The sequence below is a fragment of the Muntiacus reevesi genome, chromosome 5, assembly GCF_963930625.1.
Source record: "Muntiacus reevesi chromosome 5, mMunRee1.1, whole genome shotgun sequence".
In the NCBI taxonomy this organism is placed as follows: Eukaryota; Metazoa; Chordata; class Mammalia; order Artiodactyla; family Cervidae; genus Muntiacus; species Muntiacus reevesi.
In genome coordinates, this window is record NC_089253.1 from 117,201,987 (window position 1) to 117,229,924 (window position 27,938).

The 27,938-nt window shown below is 42.2% G+C and overlaps 1 protein-coding gene across 2 annotated transcripts in view; it reads left to right on the forward strand.

The window, feature by feature from the left end:
* KCNH1 (potassium voltage-gated channel subfamily H member 1) overlaps window positions 1-27,938 on the forward strand; it is a 407,890-nt gene that overhangs the window by 71,967 nt on the left and 307,985 nt on the right. The window contains exon 6 of one of the 2 annotated variants that reach the window (XM_065936267.1): window positions 23,525-23,998. In XM_065936267.1, the coding sequence (XP_065792339.1) occupies window positions 23,525-23,998 (474 nt within the window). The remainder of the gene's footprint in view (window positions 1-23,524; window positions 23,999-27,938) is intronic. The other variant, XM_065936268.1, reaches the window with a different exon arrangement.

Below are 27,938 nucleotides of genomic sequence, written 5' to 3' on the forward strand. Positions count from 1 at the left end.
TCACTTTCTGCCATAAGGGTGGTGTCATCTGCATATCTGAGGTTATTGATGTTTCTCCAGGCAATCTTGATTCCAGCTTGTGCTTCATCCAGCCCAGTGTTTCTCGTGATCTGGTCTGCATATAAGTTAAATAAGCAGGGTGACAATATACAGCCTAGACATACTCCTTTTCCTATTTGGAACCAGTCTATTGTTCCATGTCCAGTTGTAACTGTTGCTTCCTGACCTGCATACAGATTTCTCAAGAGGCAGGTCAGGTGGTCTGGTATGCCCATCTCTTTCAGAATTTTCCACAGTTTATTGTGATCCACATAGTCAAGGGGTTTGGCATAGTCAATAAAGCAGAAATAGATGTTTTTCTGGAACTGTCTTGCTTTTTCGATGATCCAGCAGATGTTGGCAATTTGATCTCTGGTTCCTCTGCCTTTTCTAAGACCAGCTTGAACATCTGAAAGTTCACAGTTCACGTATTGCTGAAGCCTGGCTTGGAGAATTTTGAGCATGCTCAAAACCAACATGTTTAGAATATTGTTAATTAAAGATCATATTCAGATTTCATGTACTTTACATTTCAGTCTTACATGTACTCATTTGTGTGTGTGTATGTGTGTGCGGCTTTGTACAATATATACATGTGAGTATGTATTTAGTTTCATAAGAAGCTTCCAAACTATTTGCCAGTTGCAGTTGGTTGTACCATTTTACATATGAAGCATCCAGTTTCTGTCCTTGCCAGCATGACATTGCCACTATTCTTTTTTTAAACATGTTAGTAAGTAAGTAGTGATAGCTCAATGTGGTCGTAATTTGCATGTTAAATGGCTAAAGATATTGAATGTCTTTTCATGAGCTTGTTTTCCAACCATATTTCCAACCTAGTGAAATGTCAGTTCATGTCTCTTGCTCATTTTCTGAGTTCTGTTAATATTTTTTCCTTTTTTATTGCTTTAGAAATGTCAGCTTAATTTTTTTTATTATTGGAGTATAATTGCTTTATAATGTTAGTTTTTGCTGTACAACAAAGTGAATCAGCTGTATGTAGAAATGTCAGCTTACTTTATTTTTTTAAAGAAACTTTTTTTTCTCATTTATTTTTATTAGTTGCAGGCTAATTACTTTACAATATTGTAGTGGTTTTTGCCATACATTGACATGAATCAGCCATGGATTTACATGTGTTCCCCATCTTGAACCCCCCTTCCCATCCCATCCCTCTGGGTCATCCCAGTGCACCAGCCCCGAGCACTTGTCTCATGCATCCAACCTTAAAATTTATTTCATTTTATGTTATACAAGGAAATAGAATTAGGAAGAGTAATTTATGCTACTTCAGATTTTTACATTACTTATAAATTTTAGCTGATCACTTGTTAAATATACCTTTGATAGTACTAGATCTAAGTCAGTTAATCTGAAACCATTTGAAATACTGGTTAGGTAGTTTATAGTATTTGGTTGCAAGGAAATCTATGAAGCAAACCATGATAGATAGCAAATAACAACAAATTATGCATACTGTGTCTGGTTATTGTCATACAACTTTGATTATGGTAAAGAATCATAGTTATTGAATTTTCAAACGATAGTATTTCAAATCACTCTATGATTAAAGCTCACTAAATATTAAAGATATAACAATTATAATTCACATCTTTAGAGTAATAGAAATATTTTATGATTGATTTCAAATCTTCTAACCTCTGAATTTGTGATATTTGGTAAATGAGGAATAGATTCATAAATTTTCACCTGGTTCAGACCAACTTTCCTGTACATGTTTTTAGCCCTGGGGCTCCCAACCGTTTGACCAGCAGGAGTTTGCCCCCACACTCGCATATGGCATGTGCTTGGGGTTCTGATCTCTTGCATATAATCATTTTCTATCCAAAAGGCCAGACAGATGACCAGTTTGTCTTTTATGTCTCTGAGACATGGTTAATGGTTTTCTGTTCCTTGCCTCTTTGTCGGGGCAGCCCTTGGCCACCCCAGCAAGAACACGTGGTTTCCCTTCTGGTTCCCTCCAGTGCATGCCCAGCTCTGATAAGCCCTGTTTCTGAAAAACTCATGGGCTGTTTCGTTTCAGCTCCCACTGGCAGCTTTGGGCTTGCATTCCCCTTACTGTTCTGGCGCCTAAGATTTTGAACTTTTTTATTTCTTCTGAAACGTTTGAGTTTTTAAAACAGTGTCTCCGTGTGTTGGGTATAAACGGATGGCTTACCGTTCGTCCCTTCTACTGATTGTTAGCTCTCTAAATACTCGTGCTAGTATAAAAATGATGGATTGCTGGGAGTGGAATTAAGGAGACGGAGGGTAGAAACATTTTAAACCAGGATAGAAACTGCCAAGTTCACACAAGGTTATGCCAGTTGGCCAATGTCTTTCTTCTCTCACCGTTACCAGTATTAATTGCTGTCAGTTTTTACTCAGTCTCAAGTTTTAGCATTTCCGTTAATTTTTAAAGGAATAGCACCTACTTTTCAATGGCTGTGCAAGGATTTGGTCTGATAAATATAGAAGCTGCCTTCCTTATGTGCACAAAGGTGGTGTCATGGCCTCCCGTGAGTAGGACGGGAGTGAGGAGCATGAGACGGCCCTGCACTGACCGCCTCGCAGGCAGCTGGACAGAGACGCAGAGCCCAGAGCTTGGCTTCTTGGAGACCCGCACAGCTGGGCTCACTCTCCACACTCCCCGCTGGCGAGCAGGCGTGCTGTCGGGTGTGTGTGTGTGAACTCAGTCACGTCCCACTCTTTACGACTCCGTGGACTGTGTAGCCCGCCAGACTCCTCTGTCCATGGGGTTTCCCAGGCAAGAATGCTGGGGCGGGTTGTGGTTTCCTTCTCCCGGGAATCTTTCTGACCCAGGGATCGAACCTAGGTCTCCTGCACTGCAGGTGGATTCTTTACCGACTGAGCCATCAGAGAGCCAGTATTAGGGTCCCTAGTTTTTGGGTCCCTCACTGGTAGGGGCTGCCAGGTTGTATGTGAACAAAGGTTTTTTTTTCTGAGAAATAGACTGTATGTGCCTTGAACTTGACATTTCCCACTCCACTATTTTTTGGTGGGGGGTAGTGGGGGAGTGTTGACTTCATTTGACTCTTCAGACTCAGGGGAAAGTGACAACACTCAGCGGCGTCTCCCCATGCAACATCGTTTTCTGTTGTTCTGTACATGAAAATGTTAGTAACTTTGGCAACAGGAACTTCTGCCACAGTTACCTGGGTTTGGGGCTCATTTTGTCTCATAGAGAGTCTTTTTTGAGGATTCACACTATCTCAATATGCCACAAGCTGTGCCTGGGTATGAGTTTGTCATTTCTGGAGGTGTGTTGGGTGATGGTTTGATGGCACGTGGACGGTGAGTTTTGAAGTGTGGCTGGACTAATGGTGGCTCCACCAGCCCTCAGGGCCATGGGGTTCCTTCCAGTCAGTGCTCTGGACTCAGGGCTGAGGTCTTATGGGGGGACTGTTTGCATTTTTGCTAGGAGGGCCATATCATTTATTCAAGTAGGTAGGGAAAAACTCACATGTTCAGTGATACCAGAGATCAACTCTACACTTGATTTTGATTAAAAAAAACTTGTCAATGAATAGCCTAATTGAGGTTTAAGGATTTTTTGCAGGTTTTTTTCCCTTAGAGACAGGATGATGTAGTGGAAAGAGGAAGGAATTCAGAGTCAGACTGACCCGAGTTCTGTCCAAAACTCCACTGCATTCCAGCTGTGTGATTTTTTAAAAGTTGCTTAACCTCACTCATCTTTCCTCATCTTCATGAAATTAAAGATGCTGCCTACTTACCCTGAAAGACTGTCATGAGGATTTGTAACGCTTCCAAAGACACGTCCAATCTTATCGCTCCCTGCTTAAAACTCCTTTAACATCGTCTTGTTATTTCTTTGGATAATTTTAAAGTTTACATTGTGACCTACAAGACCTAACTCCCCTCTCTAGCCTGCCCCAGCGCTACGCTCACCCTGGGTCAGCCAGTGGCACGCACACTTGTCAGACTGTCCCTGGGGCCTTGGAAGAGTCCTTCCTCTGCCTGCAACTCTTGCTGTGTCTCTCTGCTGGCCTGGTTCCTGCCCATCCTTCTAGCCCCAAGGCGGACATCAGACCTCCCTGTGAGGCCTTCCCACCTGCCCTGTCCCACCTCAGGCAGAAGAACCTCACTTTCAGAGGCTCTCCTTGCCGTGGGCAGTTTCCTCTTTGAGCTCTCACGCCCTGGGAATGCTGCTGTTTAATATTTGCCTCCTCCAATAGATGAAAGGTCCATGAAGACAGTCTCTCTCTTATTTATTCTACATCTCTACCATTGAACGTAGTACCAACACCCAGTAAGTGCTTGATAAGTGTTTGTTAAAGGAATGAATGAATGAAGAAGGATGCGAACACATAATTCAGTGCCTGACACTTGGTATGCCCTTTCACTTTTAACCTCTTCCTCCCCACCTGAAAATTGTCTGCCTCAATCGTGCATAATGGACAACTATTTGTAGCTGATTTTGATAATGATGGCAGTGTTTCCGTGACTCCACCTCATCACTAATACTCAAAAACTTGAGTTTTAAAAATGTAGCTGAAGAATTCAAAATACAGAGTTAAAAGAATACCACTGAAGTACTCCTCAGCTAAATAGAGAAAAAAATGTTGCCCAGTTGCATTTCACTATGGGCTTATATTTGTGGAGTGTCATGGGCTGGTGCTCTATTGTGACATAAAGTATATTGGTTAATACTTTTAATTGCTTCCCACTGCCTTTATCTCTCCCATTAAAGACCAAGTGCATCATGGAAAAAGTTCTAAAAATAGAGCCTGCCTGGTTTATGGAGAAGGGTGTTTATGATGGGAATTAAGCACGTGTTTAGCTCAGATGTCTTAAACCCCAAATGAGGCTTTATTCTGTGGCTAGGGTCTCGTTAACATCCAGCTCTCCCTTTTTATTTGAATATGCTTTTTCTGGTGGGAACAGACTCTGTCCTCACTCTGTGGCTGTAAAAAACCCATGTTGTTTCTAAACAGGAGAGGTTTTTGGAGTTGAACTTGGGGAAAGGGAAAGAGATGCAAGTATAGGTGCTGAGGGACGGGTCATGCCTGGAATAACGGGTTTAGGGAAAGCAGGATTTCACTTCACTCACAGTGGGAGGATGTCTGAGGCAGCTGTGAGGGATGAGGGTGATGGTGGAGTTCGTGGAGCGGGCTCTGTCTGTGGCGTTAATTTATAAATGAAGCCAGTGTGGAAGGTAAAGTGGTGAGTCCCCCAGGGCTGCCCTGAAAGAGGAACTTCCCATTCTCTGTGCTTGGTTTCTTCTGCCATCATCCAGGGAGATGACGCTGACGTCCCCCGTGAGATGGTGGTCTTGAGGTGGCTGGCCCCTCTGACTCTTGTTGGGGTTCCTCCCGGCTGTGTTGGACTGGCCAGGTTTTCAGGCTCCCAGGCAGACTTTGCAAGCTTCTCTGCCCTGTGCTGCTCCCTGGTTCAGACTCACATCCTGTCTTTCCTGGTGTTCTTCAGCGTCACGTAGCAGGTCTCCCTGTGCTTCTAGACTTGCCTCTTCTGATCATTCTTCCATGCTGATGCCCGACTATCCTCGCAGAGAGCGATTTGATTATGCACCTCCCTTACTTAAAGTTATTACCTTTGCATAAACAGCACATCAGGGCTTGAACTCCTCCCTTATATTTAGCTTCATTTCTCAATATTACCCTCTCTGTGTTCCCTCTCCTCCCCACCCCTGCCACCACCACATGAGAAGAGTCACAAGAGAAAGCAAAGACTTACTCTGCCTCAGCAGCGCAGGCTTCTCCCGCACTGAGCTCTCACACCACCTCCGTTACCTGTCCCAGCTTGTACACACGGCCTGCTGGAAATGTCGAGAGTTTTGTCTGTCTGGAGATAGGGACAGTCACCTCACCTCCAAGCTTTTCTGATGACTGAAGTCAATTTGCTGTCTCTTTTCCTCTTAAAGTACTTCTATCCATTGAGTCTTTTTCTACATTAAGTATTATATTTTCACAGTTTGTTTCCACATCTCTTTTCTGCTCTAAACTATGGGACCTTTGGATCCTTGTGGGTAACTTCTGATGTCCAAGGGTCCATGGGTCTTTTTATTAGGATAGGTCCATAGCATTGATGGGGTCTCTGAAGCTATTTTGTCCTTTTTTCCCCCAAATAAATGAATTTTATCAGTCTATTTTTCTTCTCAGGGCATGTTAGTTTTGTCATTCTTGGTCCCCAATCTTTGAGGAAGCCCAAGCCTTTAGGTAAAAAGGATGTACTATAGGAGCTGGAGCCTTCCTGATTCTCACTGAGAATCTCCTGAACCAATCTTTTATTTGTACAAAAATACTAGTGTTTGAATACTACTTAACTGTTTGCAAGAATAATTTACATATGCACACACACATTTATATCTATAGTCATATCTGCCCTTCACAATATCTGCCTGGTATTGGGCTTCCCGGTGGCACTAGTGGAAAAGAACCTGCCTGCCACAGCATGAGATGTCAGAGACATGGGTTCAATCCCTGCATCAGGAAGGTCTGGGGGAGGGCATGGCAGCCCACTCCAGTATTCTTGCCCAGAGAATCCAGTGGACAGAGGGCCGTGGTCCATAGGGTCACAAAGAGTCAGACATGACTGAAGCAACTTAGCACACACGCACACACGTAACTTCATTTTCCAGGTGGGGAAACTGAGGCACGTTGGAGACTTTGCCTTGCTTAAGGTTGATCAGCTGTACCACTTATATGTGCAATCTAATATAGAACACAAAGGAACTTATCTACAAAACAGAAACAGACTCACAGACACAGAGAATAGACTTGTGGTTGCCAAGGAGGAGGCGGGGTGAGGGAGGGGTGGATTAGGAGTTTGAGGTTAGCAAACTGTTATATATAGAATGGATACTCAGCAAGGTCCTACCATATAGATAGCATAGGGAACTATATTCAATATCCTATGATACACTGTAATGGAGAAATATATGAAAAATAAATATATATATATGTATGTATAACAGGGTCACTTTGCTACACAGCAGAAATTAACACAACATTGTAAATCAACCATACATCAATAAAATAGATTTTTTAAAACTGATCAACTGTGAAATGAAGACTGGGAATCTGCCGAGTTCAGCCTGCTAGAACTGTACCTTGATTGACTTACTGATTGCCACCCAGTCCCTAAAGGTTTCCCCAGCCCTGTCTTTGTTATCTAATGTCCTCCCTGCTCACCACCCCAGCTTCACAGTTCCATGTATACACGTTTGTGATTCATGGTTTTTAATCAGTACTTTGGTTGTGTGGTTATCCATTCCAGATCAGCTTTTGAGATCCGTGCCTACATCTCCTGAAGCTGGTCTGGGACGTTCCTAGAGCGCAGTGTCATGGTGTGGTTTATGCTTGTGCTGTCCAGTGCTGGGACTGCGGTCGACTGTGGAGCAGCTGGGATGTGGTTCATCTGAACTGAGAGGTGTAGCAATACCTACTGCATTTAAATCACCATGAGAGAAGGAATGTAAAATATCTCACTGATAATCCCCCAAATGGGTAGTGGTAGAAGTGAGTTGGAAAATGGTGAATGGATCCCGAGTCATAGGTGTTTGGTGGCAGAAGCAGCAGAACTCCCTGGTGGTTTAGTTCTGGAGTTTTCTTGAAGGCATATGTCAGCTGCATACCTTGAGGTACCACAGCAGGAGAGAGTGGCATTAAGAAAGCCCAGCAAGGAGAGTGTTTCCAGAAGGAAGAGGTGTGAGCATCTGTAAGCAGTTCCTGAGGGCATGAGTTAGATCAGGATAGAAGCATCCATGGGGTTTAACACCACTGAGATTGTTGGTGATCTTGACAATACCTATTTGATTGGAGAGTGGAGGCAGTGGTCAGATTGGGGTGTGTTGAAGGTGATTGGAGGGGAGAATGTAGAGACATTGTGTTTGGATTATTCTTTCAAAAAGTCTGGCTATAAAGGGGAGCAGCAAAAGGAACTGAGCAAGAAAAGGGAGTTGATTGATGTTTAAAGATACTGATGGAATGATCCGGTGTCCAAGGAGAGGTTTATGGGAACAAAAGAGGGGGAATCATGGAGGTGTAAAGAACTTGAAGAGGGGGAGCAGGAAGAAATTCACAACACATGAGAGAAATAGACCTTTGATAGAAAGAAGGCACTTCCTCTGCTGAAACAGGAAGGAGGCAGGTGGGTGAGGATAGAGACTGATTTATAGATACATGACCATTGGAAGACTGGTTTTATTTTATTTTTTTCAGTGATTCATTAGGTGAAAAACATGAGTTAAGAGTGAGGTGAAGCAGAGAACCACCTAAGAGCTTTTAGTGAGATGTTGCAATCTCTCATCCACGTCAGCAAAAAGCAGTTTGCATGGTAACATTCATTTGACACTGAAGGGTTTCAGGGTAAGTGTAAACTAAGATCATGGCATCTGGCAAATAGTTGGGGAAACAATGGAAACAGTGACAGACTTTATTTTTTTGGGTTCCCAAATCACTGCAGATGGTGACTGCAGCCATGAAATTAAAAGACGCTTACTCCTTGGAAGGAAAGCTATGACCAACCTAGACAGTATATTAAGAAGCAGAGTCATTACTTTGCCAACAAAGGTCCATCTTGTCAAAGCTATGGTTTTTCCAGTAGTCATGTATGGATATGAGAGGTGGACTATAAAGAAAGTTGAATGCTGAAGAATTGATGCTTTTGAACTGTAGTGTTGGAGAAGACTCTTGAGAGTCCCTTGGACTGCAAGGAGATCCAACCAGTCCATCCTAAAGGAAATCAGTCCTGAATATTCATTGAAAGAACTGATGCTGAAGCTGAAACTTCAATACTGTGGCCACCTGATGTGAAGAATTGACTCATTTGAAAAGACCCTGATGCTGGGAAAGATTGAAGGCGGGAGGAGAAGAGGATGACAGATGTTGGATGGCATCACAACTCTATGGACATGAATTTGAGTAAGCTCCGGGAGTTGGTGATGGACAGGGAGACCTGGTGCGCTGTAGTCTATGGGGTTTTGAAGAGTCAGACACAACTGAGCGACTGAACTGACTGTGATGTGGTCCTGCTTCTTTCTTAATCTAGCTAGGTGTGGCCCGAGGATTAGTGGTTACTCTTCAGGGAGATAGACTCTGGCCAATGTGGCTGGTTTAGGACTTTAATTGGAAAGTCCTGGGGAAGGTCCATCATGGGAGGTGGTGACTTTGATGACAGATGGCTTGTTGCTATCATTCATAAGTCCTATGGAGAAACAGTAGTTCACGAAGAGTCAGTATACAACAGAAGAAAAGCATCAAATTAGGAAACTGGACATGAGTTTGGGTAAACTCCAGGAGTTGGTGATGGACAGGGAGGCCTGGCATGCTGCAGTCCATGGGATCACAAAGAGTTGGACGCGACTGAGCGACTGAACTGGACTGGACTGAGGAAACTGGGCCTGAGCTTGCAGTCCTGTTTTGTCATCCACTGTGTGATTATGAGCAAATCATCTACTCTCTGGGTTTATTTTCCCAGTCTGTACAAGAAGAAAAATACCAACCTTCCCATTTCATGGGGTGGCATGGGATGTGATGGCATATGTCAGTGTTCTGTGAAGGGCATTTCAGGCTGTACAAATAGATTCATGAAAAGACTTGGAGGCTTGGAGCTGGTGACCTGGCTTGTACTCCCAGCTCCCTGCTTGCTCAGCCCTGGTGTGGCTCAGTGTGAGTCACCTCGTGGCTCTGAACCTACATTTTCCCATTTGCAGAACACCCTCACGGGGTGAATGTAAGGATTCAGAAGCACAGTAGAGGCCTTTGGAAGTGAAAGTGCTGGAGAAATGTGATAATCAGTCTTAATTCCTCATTCTTCATTTAGGGGAAAGACCTAACTTATTTTCCTTCAGAATTCATCTGTGTTCATGAACGTTCTTTGACTCCATCAATAATGGCTTACAATGAACTTTTGTGTGGGCAGAGCTTGAGTGTTGTAGGGAGAAGGCAGGGAAAGTGTGAACAAACAACATCACACTTGGAAGAGTGTGTCTGCATTTGGGGGTACTCCTGTCTGATTGGGCATGTGGGACAGGTGTTGTCGCACTCTTAGGAAGGATGTTCTGGAAGGACTCTGAGCTCTCTGCCTTTGGAGGCTTCCATGGTATAAAACTTATCAAATGGAAGAAACTAGAAGCATACGCTCATGCTGATAATTGTAGAAAAGAGGCAGGAAGAGGACTAACCAAGGGGTGGTCACTGAGACCTCCAGACCAGGTCATTCTTCTATCTCCACGTCTGCTGAAGCTGTTTCTCTGCAAGGTTTTGAAGCATCACTGAGCATCTCTCATTGGGCCCAATTGTTATGACTGGACACAAGGTTGGTGCCCCATCTCTTTTGATTCGGCACTCAGCGACTTCTCCCTTTGGTGGACACTAACCACTTTCCCAGAGGAGAAATGTTCTGCACGATCCCTGGAATGCTTTTTCTTCTGAGAGTGGCAGCCGTGGAGCTCATCAGAACCATGCTGTTACCACTTGTTCTGGTCTGAATCCATTCCCGGAACACTTCTGAGGGGGACGGTGGGTCAGTCTTCTGGGAATCTTTCTGATAAACACGAATCATTAGTCATTTGTCATTGCGCTCTGAAAAGACTGTCAGTTTACTGGATGCAAAGGACTCTTTTGGTCTGGGAAGTTTTCTTAAAAATCTTGATTTTTCTGTAATGAAGAACTCACTCCTTGGAATTTCCATCTTTTGTTTTCCATGTAATTGCTAAAGAGTTCATATTAGATTGAAACTCAGAGGATCTCAAGTCAGACGCTAAAAACTTGGCCTGAGGGGAACAATTCATAGCCTTTAACTTACAGATTTGGAAAGAGAATGTGTCACATTTAACCTGATCAAATGTCCTGACTTCCAGGCTTCTTGTAGAATGCAGATATCGTGTGATTTCAGTGTGAAAGGCTGCAGCCCAGAGATGGGAAGAAGAAACTGAATACAAGGCCTAACATCCCTGCCTGACGTCTGGCCTAGCACCTCGGTCTACGCCCTTTGAACACATGTTGTTGGAGTGGCCTCAGAGGGCGAGTCTGTGGTCAGCAGCTCTGCTGGGAGGTGTGAGGACACTATTGACTCGGGCCTCACTCAAGCAGGGCCTAATAGTGTCCTGAAAGCTTCAGAATGGGAAATCTTATTTGGCAATAATTATGAATTTTATCAGATTGTCACAGGAGCAGCCGTTTTTCTGTAAGAGGATATTTCCTCCATCAACTCCAGGCAACTCTGGTGTGTGGTCAGCAGGCGGCTGCGTACTTGTGGTTTCTTTTGAGTTCTTGCTGAATGGTCTTTTTGCCCAGATTGTATTTTGCAAACATACAATAAACTCCTAACTAACTCACCTACCTTTCCCCTGTTTTTCACTTAGATCCATGCCCAGGACTCCTTCCTTACAATGCTTGTGATTCATTGCTAGTCAGTTAATTATTTAAAAAAGTCTACAAGCAATAAATGCTGGAGAGGGTGTGGAGAAAAGGGAACCCTCTTACACTGTTGGTGGGAATGCAAACTAGTACAGCCACTATGGAAAACAGTGTGGAGATTTCTTAAAAAACTGGAAATAGAACTGCCATATGACCCAGCAATACCACTTCTGGGCATACACACTGAGGAATCCAGATCTGAAAGAGACACGTGCACCCCATTGTTCATCGCAGCACTGTTTATAATAGCCAGGACATGGAAGCAACCTAGATGCCAACTTGAGCCCATTATACAGAGTGAAGTAAGCTAGAAAGATAAAGAACATTACAGTATACTAACACACATATATGGAATTTAGATAGATGGTAGCAATAACCCTATATGCAAAACAGAAAAAGAGACACAGAAGTACAAAACAGACTTTTGAACTCTGGGGGAGAACGTGAGGGTGGGATGTTTTGAAAGAACAGCATGTATATTATCTATGGTGAAACAGACCACCAGCCCAGGTGGGATGCATGAGTCAAGTGCTCGGGCCTGGTGCACTGGGAGGACCCTGAGGAGTCGAGTGGAGAGGGAGGTGGGAGGGGGGATCGGGATGGGGAATACGTGTAACTATATGACTGATTCATGTCAATGTATGACAAAACCCACTGAAATGTTGTGAAGTGATTGGCCTCCAACTAATAAAATAATATTTAAAAAAAAATTAAACTTAATTTGAGATGATTGTAGATTGATGTGCTGTTTTAAGAAATCATACAGAGATCCCATGTGCTCTTTACTCAGATGGTAAATTGATGGTAACTTCCTGCAAAACTGTAGCTCAGTATCATGGCCAGGATATTGACATTGGTGCAGTCAAGATATAGAACGCTTTCATCACCATAATAACTCACGTTGCCTTTTTATGGCCACACACTTCCTGCCCTTACCCCTTCCTTAAACCCTTGGAAAACACTGATTTATTCAATATTTCTATGATTTTGTCATTTCAAGGATGTTATATAAATGGAATCATGTAGTGTATTGTCTGAGACTGGCTTTGTAAATCTCTGGCTTTACATGCAGCTTGCTGTATCAGGGTGTATCAGTATTGGCACCTCTTTATTACTTAGTAGCAGTCTGTCGTATGGATGTGCCACAGTTTAACTATTCATCTCTTGAAGGACATCTGAGCCCATTCTGTTTTTTGGTATGACAAATAAACTTACTGTGAGCATTCATGTACAGGTTTTTGTTTGAATCTAAATTTTGTTTTTTCTGGGATAAATGCCCAGGAGTGTAATTACTGTTGCATATTTTGTTGTTTAATAAACTGCCAATTCTTTTCTGGACTGGCTGTGTCATTTTACATTTCCATTAGTGGTATATGAGCAACCCAGCTTCTCTGCAGTCTCACCAGCATTTGATGTTGTCAAATGCTATTTTTTATTTTAACTGCTGTGATATGTACATAGTGATATCTCATTGCATTTCCCTGATGGCTAATGATGTGAACATCTTTTCATGTATTTACCATCTGTGTATCCTCTTGGGTAACATGTCCTTTCATAATTTTCTCATTTTTTTTTCAAAGTTGTAATTTTTACTTTATTTTTTTTAATGTAAATGCTATTTTTTCCTTTTTTTCAATCTCGTTTTTTAAAAAAAGTTCATTGGAGCAAAATTGCTTTACAATATTATGTTGGTTTCTGTCATACATCAACATGAATCAGCCATAGGTACACATATATCCCCTTCCTCCTGAACCTCACTCCCACCTCCCACCCCATCCCACCCCTTTAGGTTGTTACAGAGCACCAGGTTTGAACTCCCTGCATCATATAGCAAATTCCCACTGGTTATCTTACATATGGTAGTGTCACACACACACACACACACACACACACACACACACACTGCACACGTTTCAATGTTACTCTTTCAATGCGTCCCTTCCCCTCCTTCCCCTGGTGTGTCCACAAGTCTGTTCTCTATGTCTGTGTCTCCATTGCTGCTCTGTGATTAGATTTATCAGTACCATCTTTCTAGATTCCATATACATGCGTTAATATATGATATTTGTTTTTCTCTTTCTGACTTTGTATAATAGGCTCTATGTTTATCCTCATTAGAATTGACTCAAATGCATTCCTTTTTATGGCTAGTATTCCATTGTACCACAGCTTCTGTATCCATTCATCTGTTGATGGACATCTAAGTTGATTCCGTGTCCTAGCTATTGTAAATAATGCTGCAGTGAACATTGGGCTACCTGTGTCTTTTTCAATTATGGTTTCTTCAGAGTGTATCCCCAGTAGTGGGATTTTTGGGTCATCTGGTAGTTTTATTCCTAGTTTTTTAAGGCATCTCCATACTGATCTCCATAGTGCCATCAATTTACATTCCCACCAAGAGTGCAAGAGGTTTCCTTTTTCTCTACACCCTCTCCAGCATTTATTATTTGTAGATTTCTTGCTGATGGCCATTTTGACTGGTGTGAGGTGATAGATACCTCATGTGGTTTTCATTCACATATTCCTAATAATGAGCGATGTTGAATATCTTTTCATGTGTTTATCAGCCAGGTGCATGTCTTCTTTGGAGAAATGCCTAGTTAGGTCTTCTTCCCACTTTTTGATTGGGTTGTTTGCTTTTCTGGTATTTAGCTGTATGAGCTGCGTGTATATTTTTGAGATTGATCCTTTGTCAGCTTGTTCATTTGCTATTATTTTCTCCCTTTCTGAGTGTTGTCTTTTCACCGTATTTATAGTTTCCTTTGCTATGCAAAGGCTTTTAAATTTAATTAGGTCCCATTTGTTTATTTTTATTTTTATTTCCATTATTCCAGGAGGTGAGTCACAGAGAATCTTGCTGTGATTTATGTTAGGGAGCGCACTGCCTATGTCAGCTTCTAGGAGTTTTATGTTTCTGACTGGTCTATGTCCCAACCAGTAATGCTGAAGAAGCTGAAGTTGAATGGTTCTATGAGAACCTACAAGACCTTCTAGACCTAACACCCAAAAAAGATGTCCTTTTCATTATAGGATAGGAAAAGTAGGAAGTCAAGAAACACCTGGAGTAACAGGCAAATATGGCCTTGGAGTACAGAATGAAGCAGGGCAAAGTCTCGTAGAGTTTTGCCAAGAGAACACACTGGCCATAGCAAATACCCTCTTCCAACAACACAAGGGAATACTCTACACATGGACGTTACCAGATGGTCAACACCAAAATCAGATTGATTGTATTCTTTGCAGCCAAAGATGGAGAAGCTCTATATAGTCAGCAAAAACAAGACCGGGAGCTGACTGTGGCTCAGATCATGAACTCATTATTGCCAAATTCAGACTGAAATTGAAGAAAGTGGAGAAAACCACTAGACCAGTCTAGTATGACCTAAATCAAAGCACTTATGACTATACAGTGGAAGTGGTTAATAGATTTAAGGTACTAGATCTGATAGAGTGCCTGATGAACTATGGACAGAGGTACATGGCATTGTACAGTAGACAAGGATCAAGACCATCCCCAAGAAAAAGAAATGCAAAAAAGCAAAATGGCTGTCTGAGGAGGCCTTACAAATAGCTGTGAAAAGAAGAGAAGTGAAAATCAAAGGAGAAAAGGAAAGATATACCCATTTGAATGCAGAGTTTCAAAGAATAGCAAGGAGCGATAAGAAGAAAGCCTTCCTCAGTGATCAGTGCAAAGAAATAGAGAAAAACAATAGAATGGGAAAGACTAGAGATCTCTTCAAGAAAATTAGAGATACCAAGGGAACATTTCATGCAAAGATGGGCTCAATAAAGGACAGAAATGGTATGGACCTAACAGAAGCAGAAGATATTAAGAAGAGGTGGCAAAAATACACAGAAGAACTGTACAAAAAAGATCTTCATGACCCAGATAATCGCAATGGTGTGATCACTCACCTAGAGCCAGACATCCTGGAATGTGAAGTCAAGTGGGCCTTAGGAAACATCACTATGAACAAAGTTAGTGGAGGTGATGGAATTCCAGTTGAGCTATTTCAAATCCTGAAAGATGATGCTGTGAAAGTGCTGCACTCAATGTGCCAGCAAATTTGGACCACTCAGCAGTGGCCACAGGACTGGAAAAGGTCAGTTTTCATTCCAATCACTAAGAAAGGCAATGCCAAAGAATGCTCAAACTACCACACAGTTGCACTCATCTCACACGCTAGCAAAGTGATGCTCAAAATTCTCCAAGCCAGGCTTCAACACTATGTAAACCGTGAGCTTCCAGATGTTCAAGCTGGTTTTAGAAAAGGCAGAGGAACCAGAGATCAAATTGCCAACATCTGTTGGATCATCAAAAAAGCAAGAGAGTTCCAGAAAAACATCTATTTCTGCTTTATTGACTACACCAATGCCTTTGACTGTGTTCAGTTCAGTTCAGTCGCTCAGTCGTGTCCAACTCTTTGTGACCCCGTGAACCACAGCTCGCCAAGGCCTCTCTGTCCATCACCAGCTCCCGGAGTTTTTCCTGCATTGTGCTATGCATTCAAGTCTAAAAACACTTTACCTACCCTGGGTCCTAAAGGTTTTCTTAAATGTTTTTCTCTGAAAGTTTTATAATACTTTGTTTTACATTGAATCATGCCGTCCATTTTGAGATAATTTTTATATAACTATTGGTCACTCATTTGTGTCTGACTCTGTGACACCAGGGACTATAACCCACCGGCCTCCTCTGTCCATGGAATTCTCCAGGCAAGAATACTGGAGGGGGTTGCCATTTCCTTATCCAGGGTTTCTTGCCAACCCAGAGATTAAACCTGGGTCTCCTGTGTTGCAGGCGATTCTTTACCATCTGAGCCACAAAGGAAGCCCATTTTTATGTAAGGTGTAAGACATACTGAGTCTCATTGTTTTTTCTGCCTGTGAATGTCCTTTGCTCCAGCATCATTTGTGGAAAAGGCTGTCTTTTCTCCCCTGAATTGCTTTCTGCACCACTGTCAAAAATCAGCTGGGTATTTGTGTGGGTCTATTTATGGGTTCTCTATCTGTTCCATTAATCTGTGAGTCTGTTTTTCTATCAGTATCACACTGTCTTAATTACTTTGCTATATACTAACTCCTGAAATTGACTAGGCTGATTCCTCACACTTTATTCTTCTTATTTAAAATTGTTCTATTCCCGTTCCTTTGCCTTTCAATATAAATTTTAGAATAGTCTTGTGGATATTTACAACAACTCTTGTTGGCATTTAGATATGCTAAACCGGTATCCACTTGGAGAGAATGGAAATCTTTAGTACGTTGAAGTCTTCTGATTTACATGTGTCTCCATTTATTTATATCTTTTCTAATCTCTAGTCAGCCTTTTTGCTTTTGTTTTGGCATACAAGTTCTGTATGTTTTATTATACCTGTGTACTCAGTTACTCAATCATGTCTGACTCTTTGTGACCCCATGGACTGCAGCCTGCCAGGCTCCTCTGTCCATGGAATTTTCCAGGCAAGAACACCGGAGCAGGTTGCCATTTCCTACTCCAGGGAATCTTCCCAACTCAGGGATCCAACCTGAGTCTCCTACATCTCCTGCATTGGCAGATGGATTCTTTACCACTGAGCCACCTGGGAAGCTTATTATACCTGTACTTAAGTATTGTTTTGAGTGATTATAAATGGTGTTGTGTAACATTGGTCTTCATTTCTAGCGTAAGAAATACGATGAGTTTTGTATGTTTATCTTATGTGACCTTGCTGAACTCATTTACTAACTCTAGAAGTTTGAATGTAGATTCCTTGGGATATTTTATGTATCCCATTATGTCATTTGCAAATAAGGATGTTTTTATTTTCTTCTACCAAATCTGAATGCCTTTTATTCTTTTTCTTTTTCTTTTTGCTCTCTTTCTCTCTCCGTTTTTTGCCTATTGCAGAGGCAGCACTATATTGAGTAAGAGTAGTGAAAGCTGATATTTTCCCTTGTTCTTGATGTTAGGGGGAAAGCTTTGAGTCTTTGACCATTAAATATGATGTTAGCTCTAGGTTTTTTATAGAGGCTATTTATCAAGTTGAAGAAAATTTCCTCTATTCCTATTTCTTTCTGAGTTTTTATCATGAATAAATGTTGAATATTGTCAAATTTTGTTTTTCTTACGTTGATTCATTTTTCAATATTGAATTTGCTTTCCAGCCTTGGAATTTACCCACTTGGTCATTCTTTTTATATATTGCTGAGTTCTATTTATTACTGTTTGTTAAGGATTTTTGCAGCTATATTTATGAGTGATATTAGTCTCTAGTTGTCTTTTTTGGTATTGTCTTTGTCTGGGTTTAGAATCAGGATAATACTAGCTTCACAAAATGAATTGAGAAGTATTCCCTTTACTTTTGCTTTCTGGAAGAATTGTTATTAATTCTTGGTTAAATTTTGATGTCATTAATACCATCTGGGCCTAGAGATTTCTTTTAGAAGTTTTAAAATTATGAATTTAATTTTCTCATAGTTTATCGGTATATGAATTGTGGTAGTTTGTGTTTTTCAAGGACCATTTCATCTAAGTAGTAAAATTTTTATTGTAGAGTTGTTTGTGGCATTCTCTATTATATTTTGGGTGTCTACAGTTTATACTTGTGTTTCCTGCTTCATTTCTGATATTGGTAATTTGTGGCTTTTCTGTGTTTTTTTCAAGTCTTGAGAAATCACTCATTTTAATTTATTTTTAAATCACTGATTTTCTCTATTATTTTCCTATTGTCAATTATTTTTAAAAATCACCAATTTTCTCTGCTGCTGCTGCTGCTGCTGAGTCGCTTCAGTTGTGTCCGACTCTGTGTGACCCCATAGATGGCAGCCCACCAGGCTCCCCCGTCCCTGGGATTCTCCAGGAAAGAACACTGGAGTGGGTTGCCATTTCCTTCTCCAATGCATGAAAGTGAAAAGTGAATGTGAAGTCGCTCAGTCGTGTCCGACTCTTAGCGACCCCATGGACTGCAGCCCACCAGGCTCCTCCATCCCTGGGATTTTTCCAGGCAGGGGTACTGGAGTGGCATGCCATTGCCTTCTCCAACTGTTTTCCTATTGTCAGTTTCATTGATTTCTACTAGTTTATTTATTTTTAAAAATCATTGGTTTTCTCTATTGTTTTCCTATTGTCAATTTCATTGATTTCTACTCGCTATTTCCTTCCTTGCTGATTTAGTTTTATTTTGCTCTTTTATAAGTTCTTGAGGTGAGACTGCACATTATTGATCTGAGACTTTTTCTTTTTTCTTATGCATATATTTAAGTGCTATAAATTTCCCTTTCAGTACTGCTTTAGCAGCATCACATGAATTTTTGTACGTTATGTTCTCATTTTCACTGAGTTCAAAATATTTTAAAATTTCCCTTGAGACGTCTTCTCCTTTAGATCATAGATTATTTAGAATTGTATTGTTTCCAAGTGTTGGATATTTAGTTTCCAAGTATTTGGATATTTTCCTTTTATCTTTCTGTTACTGATTTCTAGTTTGATTCCATTATAATCAGAGAATATACCTTGTGTGATTTAAATTCTGTTCAATTTGTCAAGGTTTGTTTTATGGACTAGTATATAGCCTATCTTGGATAATGTTCCATGTGCACTTGAAAAGAATGTGTATTCTGCAAATTCTTCTTGGGTGGAACATTTTATAAATGTTGATTAAGTTCTGTTGGCTGCTATTGTCATTGAGTTCTTCTATATCCTTGCTTACTGTCTGTCTAGTTGTTCTATGAGAGGTTGAGAAAGAAGTATGTAGGTTTGTCTGTTTCATCTTCAATCAGTTTTTGCTTCACATATGCTTGGAACTTTTGTTTGCTGCATATGTGTTAGGATTTCTATACCTTCTTGGAGAATTTACCTTTTTATCATTATGTGGTGTGCCTTTCTGTGTCTGTAGTTTAGGTTGGGTAATTTCTGTTGTTTTGTCTTTAAATTCACTGATTCTTTCCTCTGTCCCCTCCATTCTGCTGTTGATGCCATCCATTGAATTTTAAAAATTAGTTGTCATAGTTTTTGGTGTTAAAATTTCTATTTGGTTTATGTATTCTCTTTTTGGTTGAGACTTTCTGTTTCTTTGCTAGTTCTTATTTATTTGCTCTTTCTGAGACATTCTGTTTTTTCATTTGTTTCAAGTGTGTCTGTAGTTGCCCATTCAAGCATTTTTTATGATGGATGTTTGAAAATCTTTGTCAGATATTTCTGACATCTTTGTCATCTTGATTCTTGGCATCAATTGATTTTCTGTATTTCAGTCAGTTTGGTATTTTCTTGATTCTTGATATAGTGACTGACTTTTTGTTGAAATGGCCATTTTGAATATTATATTGTGAGACTCTGAATCTTATTTAAGCCTTTGGTTTTAGGTGGCTGCTTTTGACACAGACACAGCAGAGGAAGGAGGAGGCATCCCTTCATTTCTACCAGGTTGGGGTAGAAGCCCGAGTTTCCAGCTCAGCCTCCACTGACCCTTGATAGGGCTCCTTGTTAGTGATGGGTGAGCATAACAGTAGGAGCTCCCTGCTAAGCTCACATTGATCCCTCTCTGCATTGTAGTGGTGGTGGGCCTCATTGCTGCTAGGGGGAGGTGAAAGGAAGTCTGTGCTCCCTGCTGGGCCGTCTCTGGTAATACTCAAGTAGGAAGGAAGTGGAGGCTGAGTGCTTCACTACAGCTTCAAGAAGGGGGAAATCTAGGCTTCCTAGTAGGCCTTGCTGGCCTAGATGGGAGTGGGGCCACAGCTTTTCTATTGTATTTTGACAGGTAGGGTGATTATTAGCTAAAGTTTTCTATCTTTTGAGGCCCCCTTCCCAGTTTTTCTGCTAGAGAGACTGGGCTTTTGTTGGGACTCTTTTTGTCTACACCCACTGATATTTCCATGTTGCTGCCTTCTTTAGCTCCAAGTCTAGGAATATATGAGGCAGAAAATAAAGCCAGAGAATTCACCACTGTGTTATTCCTAGCCAGTTTCTTTCCTTTCTCCACCATTCAGAATAGCTTAATGTTTGTTTAATGTAATATTTTTTGTTTTTTTAATGTCTAGAACTTTTTGAGGTACTTAGAGCAAGGAATCAGGCTTTCCAGGTGGCTCAGTGGTAAAGAATCCGCCTCCCAATTCAGGAGACGCAGGGAACGTGGATTGGGTCCCTGGGTCAGGATGATCCTCTGGAGTAGGAAATGGCAACCTGCTCCAGTATTCTTGCCTGGAGAATTCCCTGGACAGAGGAGCCTGGTGGGCTACAGTCGATAGGGTTGCAAAGAGTTGGACACGACTGAGTGACTGACTGTGCTGAGCAGAGTGAGGAATAGGGAAAAGTATGTCTACTCCATATTTCTGAAAGCAGAAGTCTCATTCAGTTTGCCTTTACTTGTTTTATTCTAACAGGTCAATCTCTTTTCCTACCCAAGGTCTTGGGTCCAAGTATCCTTAATCAAACTTATGTAAATTGCTTTCCTTGGGGAAAGAAAGTTAAAACCCCAATCTTGAAAGAGCTCTGTGCATTGGTGGGATGGGTAGAAACAGTTTTCATACCCAAACTACACACTGGGCCCTCTGTGAATTTATAGTTTTCTTTTACTCATCTTTAAGGCTTGGGGCCAACTAGAGGGGGACCAGAGGTATTCAGATTACTTCACATTCATTAAGGGATCTTTTGAGCTTCCCTGGTAGCTCAGCTGGTAAAGAGTCCACCTGCAGTGGGTCGGGATTCCTGGGTCAGGAAGATCCCCTGGAGAAGGGATAGGCTATGCACTCCAGTGTTCCTGGGCTTCCCTGGCGGCTCAGATGGTAAAGAATCTGCCTACAATGTGGAAGACCTGGGTTCGATCCCTGGGTTGGGAAGATCACCTGGAGGAGGACATGGCAATCCACTCTAGTCTTCTTACCTGGAGAATCCCCATTGACAGAGGAGCCTGGCGGGCTCCTCGGGGTCGCAAAGAGTCAGACATGACTGAGTGACTGAGCGCAGCACAGCACAAGGGATCTTTAAACTCTAGAGATACAAAGAAGTTCCCATGACACAAGAGGAAGTTTCACCTAGAGGTTTCTAGGAACTTGCAAGTGCCACAGAGGAGCAGCTGGGGGACGTGTATGGTGGTCCCTTCCAGCTTGGCCTGGCTTCTAAAACCAGAGCTTCTTGCCTTTGATTATTGAGGGTGAGAACCATGCTCAATACTTTCTTGGAGCCAGGCTTCTCTATACTTCATCGTTTACTAAATCTGCTTCCTTAAAAGCCTGTTATTTAGGGAAATGTGATCTTGCTGTGGAGCAGCATGTGTTTTTAATCCAGCTAGATCTCATTTGGGATCCTGGTCCCATCTTTTGCTAGCTGTATGACCTTGAAGCTCAATCATTCACTTAAAAATCATCCTCTACTGCCTACTGTGGACCAGTCACTGTGCTGTGTTTTGGGAATAAAGTAATGAGTACCCCCTTCTCCCTCTTCTTTACTTTCCAGCCAATAGCAAGTCCAGTTGGTTTTACTTCAGTAATGTATCCAAAATTGAACTACTTTTCTCCATCATCCCATCTTTTCCCCAGCCTGTAATAGTAAGTTCTCTGATCTGTTCTTCCCTCTAATACTCTGCCTCAATTCATTCGTTCAGAAACATGCATCGGATTATTATTCGCTTACTCAGGACCCTCCAGTTACACTGAGACATACTGAGAATAAAACCCATCACCTCCCCAGGCCCAGCTGCATGGTCTGGTTTCTGCTTCCCCGTCGAGTTGTCTAGCATCTCTTACCCTCTCATTTAGTATGCGTTAGTCATACCAGACTTTCTTCCTTTCCTTAAAGTATCTCACCTGTCCTACCCTGAGGTCATTACACCAGTTATCTTCTCTATCTTGGATACTTTTTCATCCAAAGTTTGAATGACTTGGTGTCTTGCTTTCATTCAGGTTTTAGTTCAAGCACTCCCTTTCCCTTACTCCTCAAGTCAAATTCTATCAAAACACTGTGTGTCCCCCAGCCTCTTATTTTTTGAAATTAAAATTTCATTGTACATAGTTTTATTAGAATACGGTCACAATCATTTGATTAAATTTTGTCAAAGGCGAAATTTAATGATACTTTAAATTTATTTATTTTTTAAAAGTATTCAGATTTATTTTCTAGGTACTTTTATGTATGTTGTCTAATTTATACCTGACAGCAACCCGTAATGAAGTTATTGTTGTTATCATCATTATTATAAAACACTTATTCTTTATTAGCCACTATTTTCAGCTCAGTGGGTGTTCCTATTGGCTCAGTGGTAAAGAATCCGCCTGCGATGCAGGAGATGAACATTCAATCTCTGGGTCAGGAAGATCCCCTGGAGAAGGAAATGGCAACCCACTCCAGTATTCTTGTCTGGAGAATCCAATGGACAGAGGAGCCTGGTGGGCTACAGACCATAGGGTTGCAAAAGAGTCGGACACAACTTAGCAATTAAACAAAAATAACGACAGCAATTTTAAGCTCTATGCATGTATTAACATATTTAATCATGACAACAACCCTATGAGGTAGGTACTGTGGTCTGCATTTTCTTTTTTTTTAAATAAATTTTTACTGGTGTATAGTTGATTTACAATTTTGTGTTAATTTCTTCTGTACAGCAAAGTGATTCAGTTATATGTAAACATTTATCTGCTCTTCTTACAATTTGATATTATCTTGATTTGTCTGCTAGACTAACCTCTCCAAGAACAAGAATCATGCTGTTTCCTTCACTGCTCTTTGCCCAGTGTCTAGAACAATTCTGGGTGCAGAGTAATCAATATTTGTTGAGTAAAGTTGCTTAATTTTCTTGTGCCCCAGGCTCTCTCTTGTGACATGGAATAATAACTAGCTAATCAAACAAGGCTGTATTTAGAATTATGAGGTAATCAATGTATGTGAAGTACTTAGTATATTTATTGTTTCATTATGATCGTTTATATTACAGTGTCACTCTATTCTCCCATAGTCCCCCAGTTCCTGTTTTTGTACCTCCTGATCCATCTGGGATGTCACGACTGTCCCTGACAGAGGCTGACTGGTTTGATGCTTGCGATGACATCCTCACTCAGTTCTCTCTTGGCTGTATTTTTCCTCACAGGTTCTGCAGCTGGGCTCAGACATCCTTCCCCAGTACAAGCAGGAGGCACCAAAGACCCCCCCGCACATCATCTTGCACTACTGTGTTTTTAAGACCACGTGGGATTGGATCATCTTGATCTTAACCTTCTACACAGCCATCCTGGTTCCTTATAACGTCTCCTTTAAAACCAGGCAGAACAACGTGGCCTGGCTGGTTGTGGATAGCATCGTGGATGTCATTTTTCTGGTGGACATTGTGCTGAATTTTCACACCACTTTTGTCGGACCCGCTGGGGAGGTGATTTCCGACCCCAAGCTCATTCGCATGAACTACCTGAAGACGTGGTTTGTGATTGACCTTCTCTCCTGCTTGCCCTATGACGTCATCAACGCTTTTGAGAACGTGGATGAGGTTAGTGCCTTTATGGGTGATCCAGGGAAGATTGGTTTTGCTGATCAGATTCCACCACCCCTGGAGGGGAGAGAGAGTCAGGTACATCCCTCAAATCTCAGACCTTGTTGTCATGTCTTTAAGTTAATTGTGGATGCTCAAAAGAAGAGTACTTGAATGGGTGGGATTTGGTACGACTGGTGTCTGAAACAGAGGGAGCATGATGCTTGGTCAGTATCCTTGCCTGCTGCTCTTGTCCTTTGGAGGTGTGGAGACCCTGCATGTCAGTGGATGGATGTGGGGGAGACCAGAGGCTTCTTACTCCCTGTGGAGTGCAAGCTGCTGGCTTGGGAGGTGGGGCTGCAGAAGCAGGCATGCATTGCCACTGCGTTGGTGAACCTTACACTTGGTATGCATTTGCTGAATGCCTGTGTACTGATTATTCTCATTATGGGGACTTTTCTGTTTTCTGCTGATGACCTTTGACTGTTTCAAAACTAATTAACTCTTGAAAACAGAGATGCTACTCTCCCCTAAGATTGCTTGCCTGTATTTTTCATTTTTCTCTGGTAAATGTTGGGAGACAATGAGTTGTTTCTTTGCTAAAGTGAATTTTGCAGGTGACCAGTGGCATTTGATTGTCGATGCTGTCCCTTGCCTAAATTTGCTGAGGTAGTCAGGCTGTGGTTAAGTCAGGCAAGAGGGGAGTGTTACTGGACTACACTGCTTTGGGTTGTTATGGAAGAAATTAAAAGAAGATAAATGCTCTGAAACGGGCTAAAATCAGGACATGCTTAAAGAGTCAGTGAATGTGTGCTGGGACATGTTGAGCAGGAAGGGGCCACTCGACTGGTTAAAGTGATTTTCTCCTTTGAAAAAGCAAGGGTGTCACATCACGGCAAAGGAAAATCTCAGATTCTTATCTAGTTTGAGTGTTCTGTGAGAATTGTTCAGTTGACACTTCAGGCGGCAGTACTCCTGGTAAGTCTTCAGCTTCAGATAGCAGTGGCCCTCACTGCCTCAGACTGTGGAGGGTTCCAGAGGTCTCAGAATGGCTGTGCTGCTGTCTGGATGGGTCATCCAGAAGTCATCAGGAGGCTGAATTGAGGCAAGATATGCTCTCAGGGCTAAAGGGCTAGTAGGACTGGAGATAGTGGGAAGGGACAGCCAGCTCCCTGCCAGGATAACAGGGCCTGCCAGTGACTCCACGTCTTGCTAGTGGCATAATGATGCCTCTCACTTTCACATCAGTACCAGCAGTGGGCGAGGACTCCAGCTCCTTCCTCCCTGAGAATCCAGCTTCCTACTGTTTGCTCTCCAGTGAAGGGGAGCTAGTGTTCAGATGCTCCAGACTCAGAGCAGTCCCTGTTTTCATCTGTGTGGTGTTTTAATAGACTGTAAAATCCTGAGAAATAATGCTCCAAGTGGCTTGTGTGGATTTTGTAGGGGGATTAAATGAGTTGAGACTGATCATTTAGAAGAGTAAAATCATCCCTAACGTGAATGTTGGGATTCTTAAATGTGAATTTTAGTACATGTTGGGAATGCTATTTTTCTCTGTGAGCACATCTCTAGCAAATTTTATGTTAGTTAGCAAGGAAAATATGATCATTTTGGCTTAGATAATTTAACTGATTATTTCAACCTAAAAGAGCTTCTTATGCACATATGGGAAATGAGTTTTAACTTTAAAAATACTGGTTGAGTTTTAAAAATAAACCATTTGCTATTTACAGCAATGGCTTTGAAATTTTGCAGATAAATAGAATAGTTCTTTGGCTTCTATAGTTTCTTACTAAACATTGGCAGAGCTTTAAACACATATGTAAATGTGTCAAGATTACCTTGTAGGTTAGCAGAGCATAGAGCTTCTTCCCATGCACTGTGTATGTTGGGTTAGAATTCCTTTGCCATTGATCGTGAGTACCCTTGACATGGTTTCTGGTGTCCAGATTAATGAAGTCGATTGTAGATAGGGAAATTATAATTTCTCTGTGATGAGTCCCTCAGTCTTGTCCAACTCTTTGCAACCGCATGGACTGTAGCCCTCCAGGCTTCTCTGTTCATGGGATCTTTCAGGCAAGAATACTGGAGTTGGTTGCCGTTTCCTACTCCAGGGGATCTTCCTGACCCAGGGATCGAAGCCACATCCCTTGGGGGTCCTGCATTGGCAGGTGAATTCTTTACCACTGAGCCACCTGGAAAGCCGTAATTTCTCTATAGCTTTCTATTAATAGTTGGCAAAGGGTTTAGCATCAAAGTTCTTACAACTGTTTCTTGATCATGAATAATTATATGAACATTAAGAGGTTATAGTTATGATTTGCTTCTGTAAAGACTTGACTTTATATTTGATAACTCCTTTCAGAGCTTTGGCTCGAACCTGAAATAAAGCCTTTCCATAATAGTTGTGGTAGAGTTGGGGAAACACTGAAGATTCATATACTGAAGATTTGGCTGCTGTTCCTCTTAGTCTCACCTGTAAGGACAGCTGGGAACCTTGTGCATGTCATTTAGCCTTTCTGGATCCCAGTTTTCCTAACTGCAGCTAGGGGATGATACCACCTCACCTGCCTAAAGGCATGGCATTTGGGCTGTGGTTTTGAGTTCCCTGTCAGCTGCAAAATCTGGTGAGTTCAGAATCCCTGGTGGTAGTCTCACCTCCAGACTGACTATAAAAATGGGAGACTCAGCATCCTGACTTCCTATCTTTGGTGGAAGTTGGAGGAAGGTGGGGTGGGAGGGGGATATTTAGCAGGTTATGATAAGTAGACCTACTGGAGGTCAGAGCCCAGTAGAACTGTCATCTGGTTTAACCCTCTTAGCTCACAAACAGAACAGAGAGGAATCAAAGGGGACTCGTCATCACTGTGACCATATGACGTGCTGCACCCTCTTGAATGAGTCATGTTCCCTGGGTCTGTTCTGTGATAGTTTTGGTAAAATAGGGAGAAAACACAGAAGGATACTGTTGAGCCAGAACTGACTGAGAAGTTCCAGATGTGTGTGGTTCACCCTTGGCTTGGTTGTTGTGATGGGGAGGCAGGGTATTGGGTACCAAGGATGGGAAGTTGCAGTTTCCCTGAGGCAGGAGGGCTGGTGATGCGTTGGGCAGTTTAAGATGCCCACCAAAGGACAGCACTGTTTTCCAGGCACCAGGCCTTTGTGTCAAAAGGCACCATTAAATCAGCGGGCACGGAGGGCCACTGGCGCTTACAGTGCGTTGGAGAGGCCATGAAGGGCACCCCACCTGTTGAACCTGGGTTAGGTGGGGGAAATCCCTTCACTGGAAGAGTTCTGATTAATTCACCATAGTGTTGTCTTCTTCCCCAGGCTCTGCTGTGGGGTTGCTCATCTAAGACTAGAGAGTGGGGAGAAATAGGGAATTATGGACTCATGTCTCATAAACAGTAACAGAGCAGACCTCTCTCTGGCGTCCTCCTAGTTATGCCAGCGGAACTGTGCCGCAGTGGAGACCACCATGGAGGCAGCGGATGGGCAGGGGGGCTTTCCACCTGTGTGTGTCGGGGTTAGGGCATAGGCGTGGGTGCTGGGGTGAGGGCTCTTAAAGCGAAAGGATTGGGCCTTCCGAAGCCTTGGGTCAAGAAATTAGGTTAAAAAGCCAATTGTGAATTCAGCCCTGTGGATGGAGCCCACCTCATGATTTAAGCCACACTGGCAATCCATTTTGCCCCAGCTTGGTTCACTTATGTAGATGGCCTGTGTTTGCGTCATTCTCCAGTCTGTTGGTAATCATCCGTTTTGGAGGCCGTTTGGGAATATGTTTGCGCATTAGTTAAACTGGTGAGAGGACAGAAGGCCTGGAAACAGAGTAAGTGGAAGCTTGGAATGGGTGTGCTGGAGCAAAAGCCCAGTGACTCTCTTTCAAGCACTTCGTGCAGTGGACCCCAACCTTTTTGGACCAGGGACTGGTTTCCTGGAAGACATTTTTTCCGTGGACCAGCACTGGGGTGGGGGGCTGCTGGTTTGGGGATGATTCTCATAAGAGTGAGCAACCTAGATCCCTCTCATGCCCAGTTCA